The 22,668-nt window shown below is 55.4% G+C and overlaps 3 protein-coding genes across 5 annotated transcripts; all 3 read left to right on the top strand.

The window, feature by feature from the left end:
* Positions 1-14: 14 nt before the first annotated feature.
* On the top strand, positions 15-11,435 carry LOC125685341 (STAM binding protein). The gene is made up of 9 exons (XM_048928326.1): positions 15-122; positions 4,756-4,831; positions 4,984-5,079; positions 5,770-6,142; positions 6,878-7,002; positions 7,838-7,975; positions 9,405-9,517; positions 9,705-9,804; positions 10,093-11,435. Exons 1-9 carry the CDS (start codon positions 55-57, stop codon positions 10,147-10,149), a joined length of 1,146 nt encoding a protein of 381 aa, XP_048784283.1. The 5' UTR covers positions 15-54; the 3' UTR covers positions 10,150-11,435.
* Positions 11,436-14,315: 2,880 nt separating this feature from the next.
* ACTG2 (actin gamma 2, smooth muscle) lies at positions 14,316-16,993 on the top strand. Its single transcript, XM_048928207.1, has 9 exons — positions 14,316-14,387; positions 15,064-15,235; positions 15,322-15,450; positions 15,534-15,644; positions 15,727-15,811; positions 15,894-16,055; positions 16,129-16,320; positions 16,459-16,640; positions 16,744-16,993. The coding sequence occupies exons 2-9, from the start codon at positions 15,110-15,112 to the stop codon at positions 16,885-16,887; spliced, it is 1,131 nt and encodes a 376-aa protein (XP_048784164.1). The 5' UTR covers positions 14,316-14,387; positions 15,064-15,109; the 3' UTR covers positions 16,888-16,993.
* Positions 16,994-17,607: 614 nt separating this feature from the next.
* Positions 17,608-19,618, top strand: DGUOK (deoxyguanosine kinase). Of its 3 annotated transcripts, XM_048928041.1 has the most exons (7): positions 17,608-17,707; positions 17,788-17,897; positions 17,971-18,119; positions 18,195-18,342; positions 18,418-18,533; positions 18,605-18,704; positions 18,810-19,609. In XM_048928041.1, exons 1-7 carry the CDS (start codon positions 17,617-17,619, stop codon positions 18,870-18,872), a joined length of 777 nt encoding a protein of 258 aa, XP_048783998.1. In that variant the 5' UTR covers positions 17,608-17,616; the 3' UTR covers positions 18,873-19,609. The 3 variants fall into 3 exon arrangements, with proteins under 3 accessions (XP_048783998.1, XP_048783997.1, XP_048783996.1); XM_048928040.1 differs by having other exon boundaries at positions 18,195-18,476; positions 18,810-19,618; XM_048928039.1 differs by having other exon boundaries at positions 18,195-18,533; positions 18,810-19,611.
* The last annotated feature ends 3,050 nt before the right edge of the window (positions 19,619-22,668 follow it).

Here is a 22,668-nt window from a genome sequence, read left to right as displayed (position 1 = left end):
AGTGAGGATGTCCCACTGCGGCGCTACTATCGCTCCGGCGTGGAAATCCTCCGCATGGCCACCATTTACTCAGAGGAGGGCAATATTGAGCATGCCTTCATCCTGTACAACAAGTACATCACGTAAGAGCAGCTCTACTTTGCTTACAATTAAGTTGTGTTGATGCAAGGGGTTGTGGGGTTTCAGTTGGTTATTTTGAGTGTGTACAGACGTTGTTGAGCTGGAAGAACCAGGTTCTGTCCAGAGCTTTGCTCCTTTTGAACTGATACAGGTGACCTGGTTAGGGTGACAACATTGTAAAGGTGCAAGGTACAAGCACTGCTCATTGCTTTGCAGAATGCCAGTAAAAATTCCCTGAGATCAGACTGACCTTATATAGCTGTGTCAGCAGGAGGAAGGTGTTGGCTCCTTTTATTTAAAAACTTCCTGGTGTTTTATTGCTGTGGAGTGGTTAGGTTGATCTCAAGAACTGTGATATCATATGGATTGGCAGGCATCCATGGTCAAAGGTCACAATATCAGCAGATGAAGGCTGGTTGTGGTTCTCTGATAAACCAGCTTCAGAGGAGAAGCTTTTTTTATGGTTAAGCTACGACAACCTTTTACAGCAGTCACCACGTTTCACCTTCAGCACAGAAATCAGCTGTGCAGCACTGGAGGTTTTGTTCTAGAAAATAGTGTAATTCCTCCCACACACCGTGCAGGTATATTTGCACCCAGACCCTTCTGAGGAAGGACATGAGGAAAAGAGTCCCAGGTCTGAACAACCTGACCCCAGTCTTCTGACTTGGACGGTACGTGAGATCTCCAGGCTCTGAACACTCTTCTGAAAAGCCAGAGGTTGTATATAAACCCACCAAGACCCTGTTTGGTATCACAGCTGCCGGGTCTCCAACACAGGGGCTGTCCATGTGGACAAGCGTGGAGTTGTTCCTGCTGTCACCTCCAGGGCTGGCTGGGAACAAACCATCTTGGGTCCGAAAGCCACGCTGCAGAGCAGAGCGTGCGCCGTGCCGATGCAGTGACGTGGCAGCAGCTCTGCTTTTGCCTGGGCAGCTCGGAGTACGAGTGGTGCAAACGTGTGTCTCTTGCTGTGTTCAAAGGGCTGAAAGTAGTGATGCTCAGGAAATACCCTGGCAGCACTGAGTATCCTGTTCCCTCAGGCTTTTTGCCCCAAATCCTCCCATTCTCACTCACCAGAGGGTCGAGTCTCCTTTCTGCTGTTCTACCCAAGTATCCAGAACGAGCTTGGCAGTTCTATGGGTGTTTTCCTTTCTTGCCTGCCTGTGTGCACAGGGTTCCTGCCCCAGCCTCCTTCAACCCAACACATTTTTCTCTGATTAGCTTTTCTTCCCGCCCTGCACTTCCTGAGCTTTTATGGTCATTGTCGCTGCGTAGGGAGCTGCAAAGTGTAAAACCATCGGGAAGGTTTCCAGGCTGGTTACATAGCTGAGGCTGAAGGAGAAGCTCTTTAACTAAACAAATGAACGAAACGTGCCTTTGCTCTTTCATTACAGCAATGCTAGGTGCTGGCGTGCTGTTCTTCCAGCAACTTTCAGATGCCTGTGGCATTTACATTAGCCTGGCTCTCAGGCTGCAGGAAAGGTGAAAAGCTTTCCCTTTTGGTGGTGTGATTTCTCATGTTGATGAGTATGAGCTGCCAGCTTGCATTATCTGAAGATACAAAGTTAATGCCATCATCTCATTTCTTTAAATGGAAGAGTAATGTTCTTGTGGAAGTGAGAGGCTTGGCAGAGCGTTGTTTGAGGTGTCCTTCCCTGAGACTGTGATCTGGAAGGCAGGAGCAAAGCGCTGTAACTGGAGTCTCTGGTGGAGCTTGCTCTGCTCTCCCATTTCTAGAAATGGGATTTGATTTATTCCCACCCCCCTCTCTGGCTCCTTCAGCCCAAATCCGTGGTCACTGGTGTGACTCTGGGCTTGGCTGCCTCTCCTCAGCTCCCCAGCAGGAAAGTATGGACTAGTGCAGGCTGCAGCTCTGTGAAGAGGAGGACTTCAGCGCTGAGAAGTGTGTGAGAGGCTCCTGGCTACAGCTCTGCACGTGGTGTCTTTGTTAGGAGCAAGCGTGCCATCCTCAGGAGCAAGTCCTTGGCTTTGTGTCGACTGCATGGCTTTGGGAAGCTGGATGTCCCTTTATTTCCCTGCAGGAACTCCTCAGGTAGTGACACCTGAGCGAGAGCCATTTGTTTGGGGAGGATTTTCGATCGATATGGGATAATCTGAGGGTGGATCTACACTGAGATTCCCACTGAAGCAGCCAGTTCCATTCTTGGTGCTCAGTCTCCCACTTGATCTCGACGTGTTTTCGGTGTTTCTGTTTCCCATGCTGAAATGAAGCTCGTGCCCATCCCGCAGTGGGCAGGAGGGAGGCACGAGTGTCTCTAAGAACAACCAGGCTGCACTTTAAAGATGTCAGTGCTGTCACTTTGAAAGACATCTGCTTGTTTGTCTTCATCATCAGCTTCTGCACCATTCAGAATGGATTTGTTCTCGAAGCAGGAGTTTGCTGGAGCCTTTTTGAGCCAAGGCAGAGCAGAGCAGGGAAACGTGAGACGAATTTCCTGGGAGATGTGGATTCCTGGTTTGTCCGTGTGACTGTGAGCTGCTAGGATTGGCTCCAAGGGTTTGTGAGGGGTGTAAAGGGACTCGAGAGACACTGGTTTGGCATGTGTGCTGTAGCAGTGCTTAAAAATAGCCTACGATGTGGCTGCTCAGTGCCAAGCAGCCGCTCCGTTCACAGCGGACTCGCAACAGGCAGAGGTTTGAACCAACCCAAAGCTTCTGGTGATGGGGGCTGAGGGTTTAAGCCTTGCCAAGCCTCATCTGGGCTGTGGGTAGGAAATGTGAAGCATTCTTATTCAGAGAATTATTCCTTCCTTATTCCTTCCTCAGCCTGCTGCTAGTCTTCCCTCAAGGTTTTCCTCTGGCTGCCTGAGGTCCTCCCTGCACCCCGCTGCTCGCTGTTCCCCTTCTTGCCTTCTGGAAAGCCAGCTGCCTCTGCTGTTTCTGCTGTCTTCCCCAGGCTAGCATCTGCTCTTAATCCTTCTTAATGAATCCCTTCCATTTTAATCTTCAATCTGTTGGCAGTGATCACTGCCTTGTTTTGTCTCCTTGACACAGTGACCTACTTTGCATCCACCAGCCCCAAGCAGGGACCTCACAGCTTCTCCGTGCCATGGCTGTGCTGATCCCGCGGTCTCTGGCATCCTCATGCTCTCCATGGTAACCACAAGTACAACCAAGGGCTGGGATTGTGAGAAGGTCTTCCTTTTCCCAGAGGGCTGGGTTTTAAAGCAGATGGGTTTATTTAGTGCACATGCAGTGGTTTCATAGCAGGAGGAAAGCTCTTTGCTCACACCGTGGCTTTCCCACTTGGCTCTGCTTGGCTTGTTTGTGCTGTGCTCTCTACTCTTCTTCCTTCTGCCTGCACACGGAGCTGCTCCCTGCTCTGTCCCTGATCATTGCTCTTATTCCCCTTCTGCTCTGCACTGGTGCAGCCTCACCACACGCCCTGAGTGCACCACAATACAAGAGGGACGTAAAACTCTTGGAGAGCATCCAAAGGAAGGCTATGGAGATGGGGTCCCTTGGTTTGTTCAGCACAGGGGTTGGGGGGAGGCCTCGTGGTGGCTGCAGCTCCTCACAGGGAGCACAGGGACAGCACTGAGCTCTGCTCTCTGGTGACAGCAACAGGGACTGAGGGAATGGCACAGAGCTGCAACAGGCAGGTGGGGGTGAGGGAGGGATTCTGCACTGGAGAGTGGAGGGGGTGGCACAGCTCCCCTGGGCAGTGGGCACGGCTCTGAGCTGCTCAGGGAGCATTGGGTTTGGACTCACACTTGGGGGTAATGATGGGATGCCTGCAGCCTGGGAAGCACCGTGGTGCTGAGAAGACGGCCCTGTGTCTGTGGGCTTCCCACCTGGCTGCTGTGCTTGCAGTGTTCTTTTCCTGTGTCCTAAGCTGCACCCTGGAAGGAGGAGGAGCTTCTATTCTGGTGCAGGTTTATCTGTAGAGAAACCACAAATTAATCTCTTTGTATCTGTGCTGGGAGCGAGGTAATATCGAGCTCAGTCTTGAGTTTCTCTCCCAGAAATCTGCTTAGAACCAGCTCTGCTGCCTAGAAAAAGGCCTGAAATATTGCCCTGACCTCGTGGGGTTGTGCACAGCCTTTCTGCAGGTTTCCTATTCAAGGTCTGAGTTAATTTCTCCTTCCCTTGCAGAAACTGTTCTCTCCCCCCATGCAGGACTGTGTGAGCACTGAGTTAAGATGAGTCCTTGAGCTTGTCTGTTCTCCCTTTGGATGTTCTCAGAGGTGAAGGCAGGTGCCCAAGTCCTTCCTGAAACACCGACAGCATCCTTGGTGTTTCAGACTGGTTTATCGATGGTTTTAGACTGGTTTATCAAACTGGTTTTCCAAAAAAAATAAAAATTAAGGAAGTATTTAACCCAGAGGATCATCACCAAAGCCCAGATGGGAGAAAAGCCCTGTGCAAGGTGCTCTCCTGGGGCTGAGCAAGAACCCTGCATGCCACAGAGAGCTCAGAAAGCCACTGTTTGGTGGAGAGTTGATTGCAGAAAGGCAGACAGCCATCCTGATTGCACAGGGCTCAGGGAAGTGGCAGAGCAGAGATGCTGTGCTGGGGGCAAATGATACATACCTCCCCAAATGCCGTTTCCTTCTGCTGGCACCATTCTGCTGGGATTCAGGAATTCAGGTTTCTCTCCTGTGTTTATAGGCTCTTCATTGAGAAGCTGCCAAAGCATCGTGATTACAAAACTGCCGTCGTACCTGAAAGGAAGGAGACAATGAAAGTAAGCAGTAATGTTCCAAGTCTTCAGTGGCTGCTGTTGAAAACGCTTTGGGGTTTATTTTCTCCAAGAATCTATTGCTTCTTTCATCCATTCTGGGCCTGCTTTTCTTGCCTTGGTGCTCTTGCACTTAGAATTGTGTTTCTTCCCTTCAGAAGCTGAAGGAAATAGCCTTTCCTAGAGCTGAAGTCCTCAAGAAGGAGCTATTACAGAGGTACACGAAGGACTACACTAAGTACATGGAGCAGAAGGTGAGTGAGAGGAGATTGGAGGCTTCTGCTTCTTGGGAAGCGTGCAGAGCCTCAAAAGGTTTGGAAGGGTTTCCATTCTCAGCCACCAAGGGGTTGGAAGGGGTCTCCAGGGCTCCTTGAGCGCTCTGAAAGACGAACTCTGGGAGGCCCCAGCTTTCGGAGTCCATCCTCATCACCTGCAGCATGGCGCTGTCTCTGCTGTCATTACGTGGGTGAACTTGTCACAGGTGTCCCTGCGTCTCATTTTGTTGCAGTCTGAGCTGGGACATTTATTTGGCTTTCTTTTTGTTTCAGTGTGTGAGGTCTTATGGCTCAGAAATTCTGCAGATGCCTCATGACAGTATGAGCAGGGATCTGGGGTTCTGTGGGCGAAGCAGAAAGCTCTGCAGTCAGTTTTGCTTTATGAAAATGCTATTTTGGAGAGAAGAGAGAGAAATCAATCTAGAATCATGTTCCCACACAACAGCCTGGGTGAGGCAGCAGTTTACTGCTCTGGTCTTGCTGGTTTTCTGATAGAAGTGCTGATCTGTGCAGAAGTACATCTTGTTGGTTAATCTCTGCAGACCATTTAGGGATGGTCTGTGGTTGCTGAGGGTCTCCAAGCAGGCTGGAAGCTGCAGTTCTAAAGGAGTGATATTTGCTGATGTCCTTCGAGTCTGCTGATGTCCTTTGGTGTATTTTGTCTTGCAGAAAGAGAAGGAAGAGGAAGACGCACGGAACTTGGCTTTGCAGCAACAGTTAGAAGAGGAAAGAAATCGTGTAGCCTTAATGAAGCAGCAGCAGGCAGAGCAAGAGCAGTTTCTTGCCTTCGAGGAGATGATTCGACGACAGGAGCTGGAAAAGGAACGTTTGAGGATAGTGCAGGAATTTGGAAAGCCTGAGCCAAGTGCTGAGTCTCTGGATGGACCCCTCATCCCTGGCATGGAAAAGCCACCTACTGATTTAACCCCAAGGGTTCCTGTCTCTCCACTTCACTCTGGGAGTCCATCCCCCACTGTCTCAGCCAAACCTCCTGTTGTGGACAGATCTTTGAAACCTTGTGCTTTGGGGAGCACAGAACACAGTTAGTACATCTCCTGTGCATTCTTCTCCCTTTCTGGGGCTGAGCCAAACAGAGCCAAGGAGCTGAGCTGTCTGAGAGGCTTTTGGAACTCCAAACTTCAGATCTCCATTCTTTCTGGGGATTTGGTCTTCCAGGCTACTGGGGGTGCTCTCCCCAATGTCCAGCAAAGGTTTGCAGGCTGGAGAGAAACTGTTTTCTAATAATCCAGCCTCAGTCTTTCTCTGCTGACCTAAAATCTACAACCTGTTTGGCTTTTGACCTTCCTAGATCCAAATACTTTTTGGAGATTGGGGCTTAATTCCTGGCTAGACTGGCTGAACTCTCCTTTTTTGCCAAAATAGATCCAAAATAGCAATCCAGACATTTTTAAACAACTGGTTCTTAACCAGAGAAACATCTTACTTTTAAGTAGCATTACTTTTAAGTAACATTTTATGAGTGTTCGTGTTTTCATTTTCTTCAGCCAAACACATACTAATAGAATTCTAAACCTCTTTTCTTTCTACATATCTCTTTCCTTATTTTGAAAGAGGTATTGACTGTCTTTTATGGAGTGTCACTGTGACTTTATTTACCTGTGACTGCCAATAGAGGAGTAGGCATTAGAGTTAGCAGAGCACTTAATGTTTCCAGGCTGATTTCTTTCTGTCTAGTCCCTCTAGGTCTGGACTGAGGAAACTCCTCTCCAGTGGCACTGGCTATCATTGCTCATTGTGCTCCCAATTCTCCCCACAGCTGCAGGCATGGAAGCCCTTCGCCAGGTCATTGTCCCCAGAGAGCTGTGCCATAAATTCCTCCAGCTGGCTGATGCTAACACAGCCCGAGGTGTGGAGACCTGTGGGATCCTCTGTGGTAAGCTGGTAAGATGATAATAGTAATTAAGCCCCTGGAAGCAGGACAGAGGCCTTTTCCTTAAGTAGAATAGGTTTGGAAGTGGTTGGAGGACTCTGCCAGAGTGCAGTTTCACTGATGATTTCATAGGAGTGTAGGGGCCAGGCTGCCTCTGCTTTTAACCCAAAGGTTTCCTCAGTCTGTGTGTAAGGAAATGTGCCTCAATGTGGAGTGACAGCCAGCAGTTCCTGTGAGTGTTCAGCTTCCTCTCTCTGCCATGAGTCCCATCTGTGAGCCAGGACCCTCACCAAGACAAGGCTGTGCAAGCACAGGCTGAAGGCAGTTTTCCCTCAATGAGTTTGTGTGCAGAGGTTTCTGCTGGCAGCTCCAGCCTCTCTCCTTTGTCACCTGGGGCTGTTTTGCTCACTGAAGTTTCCTTTGAAATGAAATAGTTTGATGTAGCAACTTTCTGCAATCTGGTTCCCTCCGGATACTTGGTGACTATTTAATTATGAGGCAAAAGCTCTGAGTGAGTGCAGAGATTTCCTTCAGATGGGAGTGTGGGGCTGAGCTCCTGTGGGTGCTCACAGAGAAGATGAACTAACAGCCACAGGCTGACTCAGACTGAATCTGTGACTCCTTTTTCAGATACAGTTATCATACAGTTTCCCTTACCGTGGATGGTAGATGCACTCGAGCTTGTTTGTAGAGCTGCTCTTCCCCTTGCTGGGCCCCTGAGTGATGAACACAGAAATGCTTCATTCCCAAAGCTTAGGAAATTACCTTTGCACCAGTGGGCGGCAGTAGATTTCCTGTTTGGGGGGCGTTTCTGGAGGGTAACAGCCTCCCTGTGCTGCCTTGCAGATGAGGAACGAGTTCACCATAACCCACGTCATCATTCCCAAGCAATATGGAGGCCCTGATTATTGCAACACAGAGAATGAGGAGGAACTCTTCCTGATCCAGGACCAGCATGGCCTCGTTACACTCGGCTGGATCCATGTGAGCCGCTCATCCCTGCTTCACTTCCAGTCTGATGTTGCTTTGAGCTGGGAAGGAAAGGGGTGTGGGGAGATGGGCTGGGGGAGGAGGATTTGATGGAGGATTTGGTGTGGAGCTGTCAGCATCATAGAATCATAGAATGGGTTGGATTGGAAGGGACATCAAGGATCACAGAGCTCCAACCCCTGCCACACGCAGGGCCACCAACCTCCACATTTCACAGCAGCCCAGGCTGCCCAGAGCCCCATCCAACCTGGCCTTGAGCACCTCCAGGGCTGGACGGGGCATCACAGCCTCTCTGGGCAGCTGTTCCAGCACCTCACCGCTCTCTCTGTAAAGAACTTCCCCTTGACATCCAACCTAAATCTTCCCTTCCTCGACTTAAAACCATTTCCCCTTGTCCTCCCATTATCTGCATCCTTTCCTCTGTGATGCAGTCTTGCTCACAACTTGTGTTGCTTGAGAAATTCAGGCCTAGTGGAGGTTCAGATCCCTTCCTAGAACACTGACCCCTTTAGAAGTGGGACACTGGGCTAAAAGCAGACTTAGGACATCCCAGCCTTCTGTCTGGAGCTCCTGCTGTCGGTGCATGGCCTCTGCAGTGATGTGTCCCTATAGTACACAGCTTTTTGCAGACAGCTGTGTGCTGCTCTGCCGCAGGGTGTGCCAGCTCCAGATTCCTCCTCTGGCTCCCTGCTGCCTGTCCCCGTGGAGCCTTTGGCAGTCGGATGTGTGCCAAGCAAAACGTTTGGTGCTGCTGAGTAATCTCTCGAAAGCAGCAGCTGCTTTGCAGACTTTGACAAATAAATGCCTGCTGAGTGTGCCTGATATGTGCGGGTGTCTGCTGTCAGTGTTAACTCTTCAGTGATGGCCCCGCAACATCCAGGCACCCTTGGGAATCCCTTGGAGCTTTCTGCTACAAAAAGGCAACGAAAGCCTTACAGGGGAAGAAGGAAAGGCCTTTGTGCCAGAGTGAGGCTATGAAATCTCTCAGCAGGAGCTGAGTGCGTTGGATGTTGTCTGTGATTTGTAAAAGCTTTGCCATCTTCGTGGGATGTGGTCTCTTGGAATGTCGTGGTGATATGTTGTGCATCTGGTGATGCTGTGCCCTGAGATAGCCGCACTTCAGAAGCGTGTGAGGTGACTGCCCTGCAGGGTGCCCTGCATTTAGGGCAAGGGAAATGCTGTGTATTACAATATAGTTTGCAAGGGACGTGGCCAGAAAAGTAGAGCTTCTCCTGTCCTCTTTCCAAATGCAAAGGAGGAGCAGATGTTTTGGAGCAATCCAGAACAACTTTCAGCATGTTAGCAAGTCCTCTGTGCCATCTGAGGAGCTGTGCCTCTTTACTGTTCCACTTGGCAGATGCCAAGTGAAAAAACCCATCCAAACCTGCTCTGGTGTTCTCTCTTCTCTTACCCTGTGTTTCAGACTCACCCCACGCAGACAGCTTTCCTCTCCAGCGTCGACCTGCACACACACTGCTCCTACCAGATGATGCTGCCAGAGTCCATTGCTATTGTGTGTTCTCCAAAGTACCAGGAGTAAGTGTGGTTGCCCAGCTGTGGTAGGGAGCAGCTCTGCAGCCACAAAGCTGCCAGAGGAGTGCCTTGCAGAGCGTGTGGGGTCTCGTGCTTGAGACAAGCAGATTCAAACATGCTCTTGAAGTGCACAAGCAGCTGTTTCTGCTTGCAGAGGCTCGAGCTTTATGAAGTTTGTGCTTATTTCTAGGACAGGGTTTTTCAAGCTGACAGAACACGGCCTGGAGGAGATCTCCTCTTGTCGACAGAAAGGATTCCACCCACACTCCAAAGACCCTCCTCTCTTCACTGTAAGTTGCCTCATGGGGCACTGGGGACTGTAGTACCAGACGTTAGCATACTGGACAGTTGACTTGAGTTTATATCCGTGGTGAGTCACTGCTCTGTGGCCCAGGACAGGAGAGAGCCTCACAGGGGCTTCTCACTGGAGTTGGGATGCAAAAGCTTTCTTTTGTTTCTTCACTGCAAGGAGAGGGCAGTTCTCAGAAGGCCAATGGATGCAGATTGCATCAGGAGACGGAGGAGACGCCTGAGCTGTAGGAATATCTGAATAACCCCATTTCTTCTTTCTCTTCCAGACTTGCAATCATGTGTCAGTAGTCGAGAGAGATGTGGTGCTGATGGATCTACGATAGGCCTCTTGCCTTAAATACCCACTGTAAAACCACCTACCTTCCCTCTAGGCCTAGGTAAAGTTTTGGTTCCTTCTGTAGCAGATGATTTCCACCATGTGGTGCCCCTTTCCCTTCCTCCTGAGCAGTCAGGGTGAAAGTGATTCCCTGACCTCAGCTCATGAACTTGGTGCCTGGTGTTGGACTGGGGAAATGGTGTGGAGGTTCAAGGTGTGGGGAAAAGCTAACAGGAGATTGAAAGACAGAAGCTAACACTGAAGCAAATATTTAATTTGTAGCTTGACCAGCTTCTTGGATGGGGAGGGTCCTGCAAGTTGCTGCATCCTTGAGCTGTGAAACCTCTTCAAGTGCTTTCCAAAGTGGGTCTCGCCCAAATTAACCCATGTTCTGCTTTGACTTTCTTTCTGGGTTGGTAAACTGTGGCCTCGAGCGTGGCTGGTTGGAGCAGATACATCTTTGCTAATGTTCAAAATTAAACCTTCCTAACACCTCTCACTCCATGCAAGAACCCATCCTCCCTCCTGGTGCTCGCATTTCTGCCCAGTGGAACAAGAAGGGGCCCAACCATTGTGCTCCCCTTCCTTTGGGAACCCCCATTTCAAGAGTTTAGGGTGAGAAGATTCCTGGATGCAGGACTGCTTAATTCCAGTGATGGTGAGGGGGGCATCTGCTTACTTTCTTCCTTTTCCTGGATGGGGCGCTCACTCCAGCGAGGTTTTGGTTTGGCTGGTGCTGGTGATGTGACAGAGAAGGCTCTCCCATCCCATGGTTACTGGTACACTCCGTGGCTGATCCACACGTGGGGCTCAGCTGCTCACCCAAACTCCTGGGCATGTTGTGTTTCTTGAATCCTTAAACACTCGCTCTTGACTGCCTCTGCAGTCCTTAAAGCATTATGAAGCCTGTCCTTGCCAAACCAAGCACTCCACGGTGTTGCAGTGATGCAGGGCACCATCTGGGGTCCTTCTCTGTGCTCCTCATTGTTGAAAGCCAAGCAGTGACTTTGCATCCCTGAGCTGTCGCGCTGAGCCTCCGCCCTCACCTGTATCAGCACTGAAAGAGCACAACTGAAAAGTGGAAGGCTCAAAGTGTGACACATCACCTCTCCGTGTCCTCTGTCGGGATGCTCTGATCGTGTGCATGTATCTGCATGGGCAGGGGGGAGGGCTGGAGCTGCCTTCCCACCCGGGAGACGCACAGACATGGATATACTGTGCCCTTGTACTCCTACCTACAAAACAGCAAACATTCGTTGGTGTACAGTTTAATACAGACAGGTTGTATTATGGGCTGCTTCTCTCTGTTTTCTTTGAGTTAACGCCTTGGGCTGGAAGGAGCTGCTGAGAATGGGGAGGGAATCCGTTTATTTATGGTTTATCTGACAAACTGCTGCTGCAGTTATCGGTGTGGTTTCAGCAGCAGGAGGGAAGCACTGGGATCTCATGGCATCCTTGGGAATTGACTTCCAGCCCTCATTTCTTTAAGCTGTTGTCCCAGGTGGGTTTTGCTGTCGGAGTGTCCATCCCCTGCCCGAGGGTGAAAGGAAGCAGTCTGCTCTTCAGCCTTGCAGCTCCTGAAGCAGGGCTGCTTTCCAGATCCTGGTGCAGCCTCAGGACTGAGCAGAGCCCGGCAGCGAGCAGAGAGGAGCCGGGGGCATTTCACTGCCTCCTCTCCATGTTGTCCCAGTGACCCATAAACCCTCACGGGGGATTTTTCGGATTCCTCGCAGTGTGGCTGTGCCCGAGGGCTGCACTTCTCCCAGCAGCAGCCGTGCTCCCGGTGCTGCACTCTGAGCTGCTGCCTTTTCCAATCGCGTTTTTCACTTGGAGTCACTCAGTCATCGCTTCGTTGCGTCAGGGAGATCCCCCCCATCCCAGCACCCCGTCCATCTGCAGCTGGGACTGTCGGACCTTCAAAGGAGTTTGCTACAAAGCGACGCCCGAACGAAACCACGCTTTGCAGGAAATGCTTTATTTGCTGCAACAACGAGGGCTGAATGTTTTGCGGGGGGTTTCCCACCACCCGTGCCTCTCTGTGCCCTCAGGCACACAGGAACGGGACCAAGCCCGTGCCCGAGCTCCCAGCCAGGAGCCCTCAGCAGCGGAACGTGCGAATGTTACCCATATAGGGAGGTGCGGAGGTCTGGCGGTGTGCGGGGAGCTCTGCGTTCCCCCCGCTGCCCTCAGCCTGCGGCCCCCTCCCGCTCGTGGCGCTGGGGTTGGCCTCGCGTGCCGTGGGATGCCGGGCGTTCCTGCGAGCATCCCAGGCTGCCTGCAGCCCTCCCTGCAGCCCGGGCACGGCCACGCTCCGGCAGCTGGATTGGCTGCGGTGGCCGAACCTTTCCTTTTTAGGCTGCGTCTGCTCCGGCTCTGGGCTCTGCCACCGCGGTCCCGGCTTCAGCCTCTCCGTGCCGAGGCTGAGACCCAGCACAGGGACTGCTGTGGCCGTGGAACAGCCCTGCGTGGCCCTGGGAGAGAACCGGGGGGCTGAGGAGGGCTGGGACCGCTATGGTTTGGGCACAGCGGGGCTGGAGGTGGCGTGGCTGTGGGCACAGTTCCCTTTTCCATTGCTGGGACGCCGTCAGCTCTGTGTGGCTGTGGTCCCCCCGCAGTGTGGGTGCAATGGAACCCTGTGGCCAGGCTGCCTCCATCCCACCACTCCCTTTTGATTTTTTTTTTTCCTTACCCCTCTGCTGGGTTGGTTTTTTTTGTGTGTGTTTGTTTGGCTTTTTTTTTTTTTTTTTTTTTTTTTTTTTTGCAGTCATATATGGCAACCTTTTGCCTTGGTGACCTCATGTTTGGCAGCAGGCCTTGTGACGCGGGCTGGGATGGATGAAAGTGGCTGCGGGTGTCTCGCGTGAGCTGCGGTGCCGACAGCACTGAACACTCAGCTGGGACCTGGGGACACATCCAGCCCCCAGGGACGGGGGGAACCGGGGCAGAGTCACCGCTGTGGGACGCTCTGGGACCGTGCCCACATCCTCACTGACATAATGACAGCTCCGAGGCCATGTGGGATCTCCTGTGTCCCTTTTGGCAGCGGCCCCGCAGCTCGTGGGTCCTCACTGCTGCACCCTCACCTCCCCACCCTCACCCCGAGAATGGATCGGGATGCAGCAAAACAAGGCAAGAGGCAGTGCCTGCGCTGTGCCTCAGTTTCCCCAGCTGCAGCCTCACTTCCCACAGCTCCCCATAGCAGCTCCGTGGCTTCCTCCCATCCTCAGGCTCTTCTGAGAGGCCCCAGAAGAGGACGGCTGCCCTTAAAAAGGCACCAGGCAGTTCAGCAGGTGCTGTGTGAGGGATGGGGGCTGGTGCCTTTGTCATGGTGGGGCACTGGGGTGGCCCCAGTGCTGCTCGGGGGCAGCAGATCTCCACCTCCCCCTGGGATTGGGGCTTGTCCTGCTTCCAAACCCTCCTGGAAGGCAGCTGAGGATGCACCCATCACACAGGGCCAGGCTTGGAAGGACCACGTGGGGCTCAACGATGAGGGTTTGGGGTTTTAGTGAGGCTGCATGGTGCCCAGGGGATCTTTTCCCTGTCAGGGTGAACGAAGCACTTCTAGGACTCCTGCAGCACCTTCAGCCTTGCACTGAATTGGGCCCATTTGCCCCACGGGGTCCCAACAACTGCAATAATGGGAGGGAAAAAAATCCCATGGAGGAAACCCCCAGGATGGAGACGCCGAGACACAGGGATGAGCACAGCACCTCGAGGCTGTGACGCACTGCCCATCACCTGGTGTGCTGTTGGGATGCTGAACCTCTTCCAAATTGGGATATGCCATGATTTTATGACTCAGGTGCACAGTACAGTCCTGCGCCATCCCTACAGCCACCGCCCTCCCGGGCAGGGTTGTAACCAGAGAGGACCAAAGGCCATCGGACCGGAGCACTTCCACCTCGCTTTTGCTGAACGTCACTTATAAGGACTTGTGTCTCGCCTGTTTATTGAAGCGTAGCACAAAAGGAACAGACTCACCAATGGGATGTTGCCTCCTAAGCATCCCCACATAGATTTTTTTTTCCCTTACAATAATTAACTGTGCTGGGTCCTACCATCAGTCCAAGGTCAATTTAATGCAATAAAACACCTTATATGGCCATATGGCTAACACACCATCACTTAGCCTATTTAGGGTCTTTGTGTAGAGAGGATCCGCCTCTGAGGTTTCGTGGGCTCGTGGTATTTATACCAAAGCAGATCGGGACTCGGTCCCAGAGGAAAGGAGCTCTCACGTCTGCGGTGAGTACTGCCCAGCACTGATTTCTCTTTGCTCGCGGGAACAGGAAGGAACAACCCCACCCCCCCTGCACAGCCCTGGGGGCTTTGGGGTGCCCCGGGGCTTTGGGATACCCCCAGCTTCATTTACACTGCATAGGGGGGGCTGAGCCCCACCACGATCCCCCTCCAGCCACGGCGTCCATGGAGCCGAAGAGAACCAGGCTGCAGCCAGCGTGGGTTGCATGATTCCAGGCACGGAGAAATCCCTGTCTTTATTATTATTATTTTATTTGGGGCTATTTGCCTGCTTTCCTCCAGTCTGGAGAGAGCACATTTGAGCATTTTTTCCCATTTTTGGGAAAGGCTGCAGAGGGGCTGTCACTGAGATGGGATCGGCCACCGCTGGGCATCTCCTGCCCCACTCAGGGGTATCAGCTCAGGATGCCACGCGGAGCTCCCAGCCATGAGCTGACAGCTTTGGAGCAAACTTTGGGCATCAGCTGGCACGAGATGAAGGAGCAGTGCTGGGGCTGAGCATTGCCCCACTTTGAACATCGTGGCCCGCATAGGATTTTGCTGAGCTGTGCATCCCCAGCAGCAAAAGAACTCAAACCCTCAAACCATGCAGAGCCCAACCTGGCAGCCGGGCAGAAAGCTGAATCTGCTACATTTAATGCATTTTTCCCTCCCACCCCAGCTTTTCCCCCAGGTCCCCCTGAGCGCCAGCCTCTCCCAGCCCCACCATGTGTGAGGAGGAGACCACCGCCCTGGTCTGTGACAACGGCTCTGGGCTCTGCAAAGCCGGCTTTGCTGGTGACGATGCCCCTCGCGCCGTCTTCCCCTCCATCGTGGGGCGGCCCCGGCACCAGGTGGGTCCCAGGATGTCTCCTTTCTCTGCTCCTTCCTCTGATTGCTTAAATGAAGCTAACAAGGCCATTTCTCCCGCTGGCGTTAGGGCGTCATGGTAGGCATGGGGCAGAAAGACAGCTATGTGGGTGATGAGGCGCAGAGCAAGAGGGGTATCCTCACACTCAAGTACCCCATCGAGCACGGCATCATCACCAACTGGGATGACATGGAGAAGGTGAGAGCCCTCCTGGGACAGGGAGAGGGGAGAGGCCCGGTTCCATCCCACGGGATGACCCCACCTCCCTTCTGCCTGCGTAGATCTGGCACCACTCCTTCTACAACGAGCTGCGCGTGGCCCCCGAGGAGCACCCCACACTGCTGACCGAGGCGCCGCTCAACCCCAAAGCCAACCGTGAGAAGATGACCCAGGTACGGTGCCGCGGGGTTCAGTGTGCGTGGGGGGGGGCATGGAGATGTGTGACCCCATCCAACCCACCGCCCCTCCTCGCAGATCATGTTCGAGACCTTCAATGTCCCGGCCATGTACGTCGCCATCCAGGCCGTGCTCTCCCTCTACGCGTCCGGCCGCACCACCGGTGAGTCCCACATATGGTGTCCACCATCGGGGGCTCTTTGGATGCCTCCGAGCCCCATCCCTCACCCTTCTTCCCCTCCCAGGCATCGTTCTTGACTCTGGGGACGGTGTCACCCACAATGTGCCCATCTATGAGGGCTACGCTCTGCCCCACGCCATCATGCGTCTGGACTTGGCCGGCCGCGACCTCACTGACTACCTCATGAAGATCCTCACGGAGAGGGGCTACTCCTTCGTCACCACCGGTACGGGGTCAGGGATGGGGGTGGTGGGATGGGGGTCCCGCAGAGCCACGCTGAGCCCACCTGTCCCCTGCAGCCGAGCGGGAAATCGTGCGTGACATCAAGGAGAAGCTCTGCTACGTGGCCCTGGACTTTGAGAACGAGATGGCCACGGCTGCTTCCTCCTCCTCCCTGGAGAAGAGCTACGAGCTGCCCGATGGGCAGGTCATCACCATCGGCAACGAGCGCTTCCGCTGCCCCGAGACCCTCTTCCAGCCCTCATTTATCGGTGAGCCCACCCCAATGCTGCCCCACTGCTCACACCCCAGCGCACCCCACTGCACTCATGAGCCATAGGCAGCCCTTTGGGGGAGCCCTGTGTAGGTGTGGGGAGGTTGGGGTGCTGAGAGCCTCCCTTCCATCCCAGGCATGGAATCTGCCGGCATCCACGAGACCACCTACAACTCCATCATGAAGTGCGACATCGACATCCGCAAGGACCTGTATGCCAATAACGTGCTGTCCGGAGGCACCACCATGTACCCCGGCATCGCCGACCGCATGCAGAAGGAAATCACAGCGCTGGCCCCCAGCACCATGAAGATCAAAGTAGGCGATGGGGATCATCCCACCCCAAACCCTCCCTTTGGTGGGGTGACCTCGGGGTGCTTTGGGGGTCCCGATCTCACGCTAACAGCCCCTGCTTTGACAGATCATCGCCCCACCAGAGCGGAAGTACTCGGTGTGGATCGGTGGCTCCATCCTGGCGTCCCTCTCCACCTTCCAGCAGATGTGGATCAGCAAACCCGAGTACGACGAGGCCGGGCCCTCCATCGTCCACCGAAAGTGCTTCTAAGCGCCCTGCCCCGTGCCTGGGCTGGGGCACCCCGCTCCTCCTCCACCCCACTGCTCCTCCCCATCCCCCACTGCGCAATAAAGCCTTTTCTCCAGGCTCTGCCCCCTCTCTGGGAGATTTTGAAGTGTTGTGGGGTGGGAGGGGGCGGGATGGAAAGCAGGGAGCAGCGGGGGGAGGATGAGCGCAATCCTGACCCCCAGCCCTCTCTTGGTGCCCCCAGCCTCACGGTCACGCTCCCACTCTGCTGTGAGTGCCTCCAACTCTTGTTGGTGCCCACACCCCACGGTGCTGCCCCGACCCCACAGTGGTGTCCTGACCCCGTGATGGTTTCCCTGACCGCATGGTGGTGACCGACCTGATAACGACAACCCCAGCGCCATGGCGTTGCCCTGATCCTATCGCGATGTCCCACCCCGATCTCGGTGCCCCAGATGTCGCTGATGCCTCCAACCACGTGGTGGTGCTCGGACCCTACGGTGGTGTTCCCGACTTCGCAGCGTCTCCCCGCGCTGACACCTCCCTCACCCCGTCCCGGTGCCCCCTCAACACCACTCCCCGTTCCCACCCTTTCCTCGTTCCAACGCAGCCGAGACCACCCCTATGGCGGTGGTTCATTTGCATAAATCACCATATTCCCGCCCCATCTCCCCGCCCACGCACGCTGACACCGCCCCTTCTCCCGCGCCACGACGTCACGCGGAAGCAGCAAAGCCCCGCCCCCTCATTTGCATGGCATTCGCGCGCGGCGACACCGGGAGCGGCGGCGCTGGGATGGGGCGGAGCGGCGCGGCGCTGCGCCTGGCGCTGGAGGGCAACATCGGTACCGGGCGGCGGGGCGGGGCGGGGCGGGGCGGCGGCGGAGCGCGGGTCCCACGCGTAACCGCCGCGCTCCGCCCGCAGCCGTGGGCAAATCGACGTTCCTGCGGCTGCTGGGCCGCGCCTTCCCTGCCTGGCAGCGGGCGGCAGAGCCGGTGGCGCGCTGGCGGGAGGTGGTGGCGGGCGCGGCGGAGGTGAGCGGCGGCGGTGCGGGGAGAGACCCGCGTGGGTGCGGACCCGCGGCTGAGCGCCGGCCCTTCCCCGCAGGGCGGAAATCTCCTGCAGCGGCTGTACCGCGACCCGGCGCGCTGGGCCTTCACCTTTCAGACCTTCTCGTGCCTGGGCCGCCTGCAGGCGCAGCTCGAGCGGCCGGAGGGCCCCGTGCGGGTCTCTGAACGCTCCGTGTACAGCGACAGGTGCGGGGCGGGGGGGACCCCGTGCGGGTCCGGTGCCGCTGCGGGTGTGTCAGCCCCCCTCTGCTCCGCCCGCAGGTACGTGTTCGCCAAGAGCCTGTTCGAGGGCGGGCAGCTGGACGCTCTGGAGTGGGCCATCTACCAGGAGTGGCACACGTTCCTCGTGGGGCAGCTGGGCGCGCACACCGCCCCGCACGCGTTCCTCTATCTCCGCGCCTCCCCGCAGGTGTGCGGGAGGGAGAGGAGGAGGAAGGGGCCGGGAAAGCGGTGCGGGTGCGATACGCGGCGCTTTGCTTCGCAGAGATGCCTGGAGCGGCTGCGGTGCCGGGCGAGGCCGGAGGAGCGCGACGTGACCCTGCGGTACCTGCAGCAGCTCCACGCGCAGCACGAGCGGTGGCTGCTGGAGCGCAGCGCTGAGTGAGGGCCCTGCCCGGTTCTACCCGCCCCTGCTCTGCCCCTCCCCAGTTCTGACCCCCGCCCCTCCGCAGGGTGCATTTCGCAGAGGTGAGGCACGTCCCCGTCCTGGTGCTGGACGTCGAGGGGGACTTTGAGCACGACGCAGCTGCACAGGACGCGCTGATGGCACGGGTGGGTACAGCACCAACTGACCTGCAGCCTTCAGCCTTCATCCATGGGTGACGCTGCCCATCCCCGCCGTGCTGCACAGCTGGTGCCATCCATCCCATCCTGCAGGTGGAGGATTTCGTGAAGGCGCTGCGAGACGGAGCTCCACCACAACACCCCGAGGCCAAATGAGCCCCGTGGCCACGAGGATGGGCACACGGCTGGCACTACTGCTGGGCCCTGAGCTGCACTCCCTGCAGCAGCACTGTGGGTATCCACGAGGCCGCTGGGAGCTGCAGCCCTACACGTGCCACAGATCCCCCCCCACATCTGTTCTGCAGCACAGGGTGAACATGCTTGGGTCCATTCCAATGGAAAACAGAGGAAAAAAAAAGAAAAAAAAAAGAAAAAATCTCTGCTTTTATTTGTGTTTAGGGTACAACAAAATCCAGATGCTTTCTTGTTTGTTTTTTCTTTTTATTTTCTCCTTGAAACCAAAAGCGTCACGCAGCTCTTCTCTGCCTTGAGCAAAGGAGAGATGTGGGGGCACCTCACTGTGCAGAGGATGAGATCCACATAGAACCCCCCCCCCACTCCCCATGTCCACTGCTGGGGACAGGGCCTCCTGGGACAGACAGCGGGCTCATCTCTCCCTTTCTTCTTACAGGATAAAATCTCTCGTGAGGGCTGCTACAGGTCAGAGGTGTCTTTCATCTCCTAAATCCTTTTTGTCCAGGGCAGGGAGAGCTTTGCTGTGCCCCCAGGTGGCTGTTAGGGCCTGTGCGGGAGTCGTGCTTGGATAACAACAGTGCAGGGATGCTGCTTCTCCTGGTTTTCTTTCCCCCTTGGTTATCTCTGGGGGGGGAGGAGGGGGAGATTGGGGTCCCTCTGCTGCTTGCTGCAGTGGGGCACAGTGCTCGGCTGTGGCTCCCAGGACTGCACTGCTTTGGCAGGGGAATGGTGAGGGTTCGGTGCCCACTGGGTGGGCAGTGTCCTCATGTCTGGATTGAACACCCCTGGAATGGGTGGGGAGGGGGGTGCAAGGAGGACTCTGCCCTGAGTGCGGGAGGCTGCGGCCACCTGACTGATCCAATGTAAACACGGGTGGGGCGGGTAGGAAGCTGTGGGGCAGGGCAGCCTGGTGGGAGTGGGAGAGGGGGGCAGAGGCAGCCCCACAGTAACAGTGGGACCTGTAGAGCCCCCACAGCCACCCAGCAACCACAGAGCAGGTTCCCGGCACGGGCCCACAGCTGGCAACCCTACAACAACAACAACAACAATAAGCAGCAGGGATGCTGACATGGACCTCGCCAACAACAGTCCGCCACAGCCCTGCGGTAACCATCAGCCCCACTGCTGAGTACCCTGCAGTAACACCCGAGCGGGACGCTGACGCAGCCCTTACAACAGCCCTACAACAACAACGACCACCGCCGCACACCCCCACCGACCGCCCCCTCCCCCCCCGGCCCCCCGTTCCCGCAGCGGAGCGCACCTCCCCTCTGGGGCCACCTCCGACCCCACATCCTTTGGGCTCAGTTCTCCCCTCGCTCCCCGCAGAGCCCCGCGTTGCCCTCCCCGCACCCCCCCGAGTGGCGGCCGCAGAACAAAGGACGGCGGCGGCGGCTCCATCGCTCCGTCCCCAACCCCAGCCGTGCCGACCTCCCCCCTCCCCTTTTCTTAATCGGATAACGCTCTTTCTGTACGTATCGGCAGACAGAAAGTTGCCGCTGTGCCTCGGGCTGAAATTGCACGAGCGAAGGCTGAAGTTTTGCAAAGAATTAAGAAAAAAAAAAGAGGGGGGGGGAAGGGGAAAGCACCCCTTTTTACCAAGAGTTTGGGGCGCATGGATGCTGTCTGTTGGAAGCAGGGTAGCAAAGTGAAGTCGTCTCTCCCGCGCTTCCCTCTGTCCCTGCATGAGCCTTCAGGAGGGGGAAGCAGGGAGCCCCTCCTCACCCCCCCCCCCCCCCAGCGCATCACTCTCCCTTGGCCATGGGGCACTGAGAGGTGAGTGCTGCCCTCCCTGCACCCCCCCGCTGTGGTTCGGGGCGATGTGCGGGGTCAGAGGGTGCTTATCTGTGGGCTTAGGTTGGCTTAAAGGCTGCAGTGATGGCCCCCAAAATCTCAGCTGGTCCCCTCAAAATGCCAGTGCGTGGGGATGGGGGATCGCCCAGCACTATGACTTGTTTCTTTCTGCCAATTCTTCGTGTTAGAATGGCAAAACACTGTGCAAGAGCTCTCCCACCGCCACCCCCATCCCCACCCCTGTGCTGTTGGGGGGCCCCACGACAAGGAGACAGCCCTGTCCCCAGGCCACCCCGCCCTGCCCAGCGCCCCTGGCACCAGCTGTGAGGCCAACAAGTCAGGGCAATTTCTGTATCTGCACACGGGACAAAGAGTGCAGCACCTTGCACCCACATTTCTGGTTTTACCGGCTTTGGGTGGTTGGTGGTTGCAGTGAGCTGATTTATGATACGGCACATACGGTTCTTTAACCATAGGAGATGGCGAAGGTTGGCCCTCCCTTGTCTCTGGGGCTCGATTTCAGGGGGGTTCCTGGCTCTTTTTGGTTGTTCAGAGCACAGTTTTTACTTCAGGCAAAGCTTTAAGCCAAGAGGTGTGGATGGGGCAGCGCTCCCTGCTCGTCTCTGTGGGATTCTGCCCTGCACCAAGCGTTGCTGCTTCACTTTTTGGGGCCTCACAGCCGCTGCAGGTGGATGAGTGGCTGCCTGTGAGGGCAGGATTTTGCCTTAAAGCCACAGGCGAGGTGACAGCTGAGGCCCAGGGAGCAGCTGATTTTGGGGACACTGGGGCTTTCTGCCCCTGCATTGTAAATCAGCCCCTTTGCCTCCCAGCAGCACGCACTTTGCCCTTGACAAAAAGCCATTAAAAACATCCTTGAGCCTGGACTTTGAGGCTGCCCTTCTGCGTCGCTGCAACGTTAAAAGTGGCTCAATAAGACACCGCTGGGGATGATGGTGGCAGCAGAGGGGCTTCCCCAAAGCCCCCCTCATGTCAAGGGGCAAGAGCTCCCAGCGGGTCTCTGCACGCCCTGGGCTCAGCATGCTGTTCCCACGTCCCCTTGCCTCTCCCAAGGGTTGGCTGTACCATGACCGGTTCTGCCTGTTCCTCCCTGAGCGCCGCTGGCTGTGAACCTCCTGTGCTCAGCCCTCGCATCTCCATCACTCCAGCACTGCACTTGTTCCTCCTCCTGCTGGGTTTCTTTGAGCCATGGGTATTCTTGCAAAACAGAGAAGGAGGATGCTGGAGGCTGAAATTTGTCGTTGCTCAGTGATGCTGCCAATGCCACCCTCCTCAAATGGCTCTCCGTCTTCCTGCTTCATTAGTGTAAAAAATCAGCTTCTCACCAACTGCTCCCTATCAACACAAAAAGCACACTGCAAACCCCTTCTTGGCTGCCCTCCATCAGCTTTGAGGGAGCAAATGCCGAAGGGAAACCCTGGTACTGGTGCACGGGACCCTGAGCTGTTCTGCACTGAATTTGTCCATCTTTTGGGCAGGAGGGTTTCCCTGATTTCATGGAATCATAAAGGTTGCAAAAGATCTCTAAAATCCCTAAGTTCAACCCCAGCCCACCCCCTATGTCCACTGACCCAAGTGTCACATCTCCATGGCTCTCAAACACCCCCAGGGACAGTGACTCCACCACCTCCCTGTGCAGCTGTGCCAGTGTATCACCACTCTGTCTGACAGAAGTTTATCCTGACACCCAAATGGGTCAGTGTTTGCTGGCAGAAAAGCTGTGATATCACTCCAACCCAGGACAAGGCAGGTTTGTCCCTGAGGAGGTACTGGGGAGAGGAATATTACACCACCATTGTGATTTTGTGGTATAACAGCCTAAATGGAGGCAGTGGACCCTGTTTTACGGGCCGGGTGTGAATTCAGCCACTTTGGGGACGGCTGTGTGACACCTGCCACACCACCACAGTGCTGCTGCCACCTCCTCATGTAGGGCACACAGACC

Source organism: Lagopus muta, chromosome 27 (genome assembly GCF_023343835.1).
Source record: "Lagopus muta isolate bLagMut1 chromosome 27, bLagMut1 primary, whole genome shotgun sequence".
Lineage (NCBI taxonomy): Eukaryota > Metazoa > Chordata > Aves > Galliformes > Phasianidae > Lagopus > Lagopus muta.
Note: the sequence above shows the minus strand (reverse complement) of the source record. Positions and strands in the feature narration are given on the sequence as shown.